General features: G+C 39.4%; 1 protein-coding gene across 1 annotated transcript; it reads right to left on the reverse strand.

Moving 5' to 3' along the window:
- Positions 1 to 1,208: 1,208 nt before the first annotated feature.
- LOC113035306 (G-protein coupled receptor 26-like) lies at positions 1,209 to 6,664 on the reverse strand. The gene is made up of 4 exons (XM_026190792.1): positions 6,612 to 6,664; positions 3,131 to 4,708; positions 2,483 to 2,596; positions 1,209 to 1,817 (listed from the first exon to the last, which is right to left on the reverse strand). Exons 2-4 carry the CDS (start codon positions 3,802 to 3,804, stop codon positions 1,541 to 1,543), a joined length of 1,065 nt encoding a protein of 354 aa, XP_026046577.1. The 5' UTR covers positions 3,805 to 4,708; positions 6,612 to 6,664; the 3' UTR covers positions 1,209 to 1,540.
- Positions 6,665 to 7,032: the final 368 nt, after the last annotated feature.

Raw genomic sequence — 7,032 nt, forward strand, 5'->3', positions numbered from 1 at the left:
TCGTGGGAGAATAAAGGTGTTGGAAGATTGGTGCTATAGTAAAGCATTGTTCAAGATCAGATTTGCTGAATTCTCTATGCATCATCTCAATAAAAATACAGATGATAAATGTTTAAGAAGACAGCTTGGCACAGTTTCAAATGTCAAAATGCACAGCATTTATTGTAATATCATCACAAACGTATTAGCAAAATTCAGACACAGTTTTGACAAAAATAAATAGTTTTTTTTTTTGCCTTTTAAAGGCTTCATATTGTCACAGTAAAGTAAAAACACAACATCCTGATTAGTCAGTGTTGTCTTACAACACAGATATCGCACAGCCACTCATATGACATGAGCTCAAATGTTAATTACACATTACTGAATAGCTGCTACCACATTCAATAACATTTCACCTTGTGCTGCCTTACGCAACCAAATAACGAGGTTGTATTACAAAATAAACGTTACTTACAAAACGGACTACTTAACAGGATTAAAATCACACACTTTACCATAACACAACCATTGAGAAAAGTGTTCCCTCTGTTGAGTTGTGATTCAATCAGAGACTTCATAGGCACTTTAGAAGTCAGGCCTCACAGTTATACTGTACAGTATTTTCAATAAAACTATCAGTGTGGTGCAACACAACTTTAAAATATCATCTGCTTTAAATGATTCCATGAACACATGAAGTATTTAATCCAGCTTTCTTCATCATGAGTGAGGTCAGAGGTTATGCTTGAATTTCAGTCAAGACATGCAGCCATTCGCTTTAGGTGGAACACAACACTTTGAGCATCTTTTTCCAAACAATATAACTTATAAATACATCGATTTGAGGTAATCAGATACTTCTGTTCCTTCGTTCTGCATTTTGGAGATGGGGCGCTGTTCACGTGCGCTGCAGTTTGTGCCTTTGAAACAGTCACTAGATTACCATGCCACAGCAGTCTAGGTATTTCACACAAATTTACCAGAATGCTACAAAGCTATATCACGAAAAACAGGTCCAAGACCTTTGCAGAAAAAGATGTACACTTGTATTAAATCCTCAATGCCATTAAAGTCTACAAACGTAGCTGGCCTACATCCCCCCCCCCCCCCCCCTCCCCACAATAAACCTACTCTATTGAGAGTTAACAAATAATAATTGAAAAACACATCTACAGTAAGTAGCACTGTGTGACATGCTTCTTGTAATCACGAACATGGGTATCTGCTGTAAATAAAGAGATGTCACTGTCAATAACGGTCAATGCATTTTTGCATTCAGGAATACAGATGCGAAAAAAGCAGCACAATCTGAGCATTTAGCTATCTAAGTCAGAAACGGTGGCAAATTAATAAAGTATGGAGATGCGGAGTAACACATTGCTGGTTTTGGTCTTTTCATTGAATTTGTTCACAATAAAAAGTACAAAATATCTTGTCCCTTAACAAGTAATTACATGAGAAACGTTTGATATTATAATATCACTTTTTATGTTATCTCAAACTCAGAAGAAAATGTCAGCATCCAAGATCAACACTTCACCTGTCACTGTGTTGACGTTCACTGGCCGAGGGGTTTTTCGGTCGGTGGTTGGACATTGTTGGTTGCATTGGAGGAGTTGTCACTTCTCCTTGCATTGTTCTCTATCCTGAGTGAGGAGGAGTTGAACGTGCTCCTCTTGAGGACTTTGTTTGCCAGAAGGCTGCAGGTCTTCCTGTACTGGTGACGCAACAGTGAGTAGACAAATGGGTCGCTTGCTGCCTTGGTGTAGGCCAAGCATTTGGACAGCACACCCCAGTGAGAGTTTATGGGTCCTGGGATGAAAAGCTCTACAATTCTACCTCAAACAGAGAAAACATGGGAAGAAAAGTCACATACAATTGATGGACAAAGTGCAGCTTCTTACATGAGTGAAATGGAAGAAATCTACAACACTTAATGAATCTCCACCAGTGCCTCAGTACTGTGAAAATGTCATCACTTCATTTCACTTCACTGAAATGTCATCACTATGTTCGGGAATCTGAACAGATGGCTGTGGCTTTTGTGGATTCTCAAGTTCTTGCAAATGATGATTTCTTTTTAAATTCCTATTACATCAAAATAAAGGCTGGACAAACCAGCAAGAGCATTTTTTTTTGCACTTGTTATTAACAGCAAGTGCAAACAGTGAGTGCACGTTATACTGTAAAGAATTAAGTAAAGATGTAGTAGCTTAAATATTTAAAATATTATCGTACACATACAGTAGTTACCACCATCTGTATTGCTGTACTTGATAAGCTTTTGATCATTAGCTGTAGTCCAATATCTCCTTGATGCCAGTTGTTAAAAATGTATTTTTAATCTTTTGATTCAAAATGAAGAAAAATGTACGAAACCTTCACATCTTCTGGTGACAGTATGGTGGTAAATATCTCTCACAAACATGGATTCTGCTCCCACCCACCCACACACACATACACATCCACAAACCATGCAGCATTATACATCGCTCGTCACCTTGTAATGACATAAGGCGTGAAGCACACCATAAATGTGCCGATGAATGTACTGATTTTTTTGGTGGCCCTCTGCCTCCTCCGCTTCTGTTCATCCAAGCATTTCTGGCGTACACTGTCAAAGCACACAGGTAAGATTATCTCCCTTGTATGCATTACCAGAGACATGCAAACATAATTAAGCAGTCAAAAGAGAAGACATATGAGGCAGACTTGAAGAGAACAGTACACTGTGCACTGTTATCTAAGACAATTACATCAGAGATTCTCACACTACAGAGATAAAAAGAAAATATACAAAGAGAGAGCATTTCAATTCTGTTACTAGGAATCAAATGTGGTTATTTTATTCAATCAAATGTCCAACATTTGATTACAAATTTTGATAGACATTATCAATATGATGGACAGCTTTATAACAGCTAGTGAATCTGTAAAGATTCTGTTTGATTTAAATAAATGCACTAAATAAAGGTTTTCTTATATAATCACAATTTGCTGACAAAATGATTTAACCTCCAAAGTATCCAAATGATTGTTTGACACACTGGATAACATAAATAACAATGGGTGGAAATGTTTTATTAAAAGACACATGTATTAAAAGGACAGGTGGATTAGAGCGAATGCATCTCTAATGCTTGTTTACCTGGGGTGGATATCCACAAGCAGCACCAGTGTCTGCATAGTGATGACGTCGATGCGTTTACAGTGAAACCTCGCAACTTTGAGAACTTTGAGATACGTTACACACAGCACGATCAGCGTGAGAAGGAAAGTGAGAGAGTGCAAAACCACGGTGAAAATGATGAACTGCGTCCCGGCTCCCTTCGCTCTCACACTGCACAGCGTGCACGATGCGTAAAGGTGGTTGTAGCCGACCCAGGAACGGCAGGTAGCCACCGTGGAGAAGCAAAGTGAATGTATCCACGTGTATCCTAGAACTATCACTGCATCCCGGTGCCGTATTCTTGAGTGGTAGCTCAGCGGGAAAACCACCGCCACCCATCTATCGATGCTAAGAGCTGCCATGGTCAACATGGAGTTTGTGGTGAGAAAAGTGTCGAGGAAACCCACAATTTGACAGAAACCGCTGCCCCCGGGGTGGCCCGTGGTGATGAGCCCGATCAGAGTTAGTGGCATGTTGGACACGCTCAGCAACAGGTTGCAAAACGTCAAATTGAGAATAAAAAGGCCGGGTACCTGTTTGCGGATCTCCGGATTGTACATAAAGCAGATCAGCACCACAACGTTGGACAGCAGCGACACGACAATAATCCCCAAAACCAGCACAGAGGCAACTATGTCCGCTGCGTCCATCATGCTTCCTCTCAGAAACCCAGACTTTTGAAAAGTGCATCCATAGTCCTGATGCGAGCTGTCATCGTGAGTTGTGGACACAACGTATATGAGTCCAACAGATGAACATGCTGCTTACCCTCACCGGTATACGAACGTCTTCATTACACGAAGCTACTCTTCCAGCAGCGTCGAAGATGGGGTTGTGGGAAATTCGCACAGAGACCGCTCACCTTGTTACTGTGGGGGAATTTAGAAGTCTTCTTTACTGGAATGGGGTCACAGTAGGAGGCTGGTTCTCTTGCGGCGCTGCGGTAGTTTTTTCAGTGGTCATGTCACTGGTCTCACACATCGGGGGTTCCTGCTGCGCAATTGCGCACTGACATGATGGACGGCTTTTTTTAAGGACAAAAAGTGCTTAAAGCAGTCGCTGTGTTTGAGCACTTACAGTCTATTGTCTTTTACTGCCAGCGTCTGAAGCACGCTGGTGCACTCGTTCAAAAATAGCTTTTTAGTGTAAAAATAGAAGTGCGACGCACGATTACGTGGCTGGTGGTAATGCTGATGTCATAAGCGTCACGTTGAAATCTGGAGTTTGGTAATGAAATGTTTTTGTGGGGTTTGGGGAAAAAATAGAAGCTTTAAAATATTTAAATAGCTAATTGAATGTTTTGCAAGTCAGTGTGACGAGATTAAATGGCAACACTATCATCACTTTATTAACATTTCACAGCAGATACACTTTTGCCCAGAGCTCAGAAATCGTTGCGAGAACTGAGTTACCGGAGCAGTAACAGCCCAGTGTTCAAAGCTTTACGTGGTGCTTTAATTGGACGCAGTGCAGCTGGATTACATCCAGGGTATTAGTCCATAGTGCAGCAGTACCACCGCCTCTGGCACAAAACAGAACCGCGTGCATCCCCCAGCCCTGCAAAGGAAGGCACACTGTTAGAGATACTGTGTTTTCAATAGATCAGCAGTGTGTGTGTGTGTGTGTGTGTGTGTGTAGTGTGTGGTTAAAGATCTTGAATTAGAAGACATTTCGGTTCCTTCCTGTCTTCTTTACAAGATTGTTCAAGGTATATTTAAGCTTTACAATTAGAAATGCGTTTAGATTATATCTGAAGTTCAGCATTTAAAATGGTGATTTGGAAGTAAGGGAATAGTGAATTTATGATGTACTGTATACATCATTTGCCATCTTTGTGAATTAAAAAATAGTCTTGTTTGAGTTCAGAAAAGCACATAGGTATTAAAATATAGAAAAGATGACCCACATAAATGCTTTCTTGTTTATCAATGGTTGTAAATAATGGCAACATTTTTACATAAAGGTAGATCAAATTGATTTCAGTGAAGATTTAGAGGTTTCAAAAAAATACAAAGGAAATGTGAAAAAGTGCACAGTAGAGTTCCGCTTAGTACCTATATTATGCTGATAACAGTGCACTATAGGTCTGTACAGATATCCTTCACTACCCATACATTTGAAATATTATTTTACTTTATCGCTGTCCCTCACTATCACTAATATATGTGTGATAGTTCTTTTCTATCTATCCAAAGTAGTTCAAATGCAACATGATGCCTACTTTTGAATGCAGAAAGTTCAGCTTCAGACATACAACAAAGAATTAAATATTCATGCAGTGTCCTCTTTTCATTTCAGTTAACAGCCAAACGAAAAAAAAAGAAAAGATAATGACACGTTTAGGCTACAGCAGTCTTTGCAGTGAAGCACAAAGTTAATGGCTCTACAGATTTACCCTATTATGTGAAAATGTTCACACTGAATAATATGGTACAAGGCTGACAACTGTGCAGAGCACTGAAAGGGAAAATATGGTGTATTCTTTACAAATCACTAAGTGTAACTAGATCAGACTAATGAAAGTGGTGAATAATGAGTTGCAGTGATTATATGTTGTATGTGTTTTGATACATGCTAAATCTTATGTCAAGGGTGAATCAGGGAGGTCAGACAACGAGAACATTAACATCTTTGTCATGCTGCAGTTACTGTGTTGTATTAAATTGCTGTTACAATCTGAAAAAAAAAAAACCCAATCTCACACTACAAACCTGTAGACTGTTCATGTGACAAATGTAATTTGTGACCATCGCATCAATATTAGTCATATAGCAGTTTCTATTTTCACATATCCTTTAAATACACAGTATAGAGTCATTAACCACTGTCGCCATCCACCACACATGTGAGCTCTTTGAACATTTCAATTAACCTGTTCAGTGAGACCGGCACAGTAAAGGTGCAAATTAAAATTACTAATTTCCACAAAAATCATTTAACTCAGATTAGCTTCAGGGCCAAAATTAAAAGCTTGGATTTGATGTATGGTGTTTAATTGAAAAAGATTTCCCCACTGTCCAGCTACAAGGTGAGAAGCCAGTCTATTTGCTAGAACAGTGGTCACATGTGCAGCTGTCTAGCCATCTTATAAATTAAAGGTAATGACAAATATCTAGCAGGGCACTGATTTTTTAATTAATACCACAGAGAGAGAAATTTTTAACTTTTTCATACAGGAGCAGATGGTAAGTCCACAAAGAACATCAATTCTCCCTGGTGCTCCCAAAGCCAAGATAAAGTCCAACTTCATTTTCTTACACAGACTGAGTTAATGAGGTGAGAGGTTACAGCTCCAAATGGCCACACAAAGAATCACCCAATGGTCTCTGCAGACACTAGAAGTCAGAAGTAATTTCTAAAACCTTTGATTTAGTTCAATTTTCTTCATTTGTGTTCAGACTGACCAAAAAAACACAAAGGATTAAATCCATGCTTTCATTTTGTTTCTGTTTGAAAATACCTTTCTCTGGCGCCATCCAATGGTAGGAATAGAAAAAGACACCACGACCAGACAGCGTGAACACAAGATGAGCGTGCTTCAAGCAACAGGTAGATGGCTGTGTGTGTTAAATCATTTTAAATCTGCTGTAATACACAAACAAACATTAAAGCAGCACAACTGAAACAAAAGTCGCTCTTGTGTTGACAAAGTGCTTCACAATGTTTGGCTCTTCCTTGCTGGCGTGTTCAGCCGCATTAATGCAGGTGTCTTCATTCATGCTAAGGTCGCATTTGACCTGATAATAATAATGCCCCTGGTTTCGGAAGGCTTGGTTAATCATTGAGTAATATGCTAACGCACACCAGAAGTTTTCTCGTGTTTGCTGCCGATATCTGTCTCTAAGGTCTTTTGAAATGAGTCGTTTAAGTGTCTGTTGCTG

The sequence above is a fragment of the Astatotilapia calliptera genome, chromosome 13 (genome assembly GCF_900246225.1).
Source record: "Astatotilapia calliptera chromosome 13, fAstCal1.2, whole genome shotgun sequence".
Classification (NCBI taxonomy): Eukaryota; Metazoa; Chordata; class Actinopteri; order Cichliformes; family Cichlidae; genus Astatotilapia; species Astatotilapia calliptera.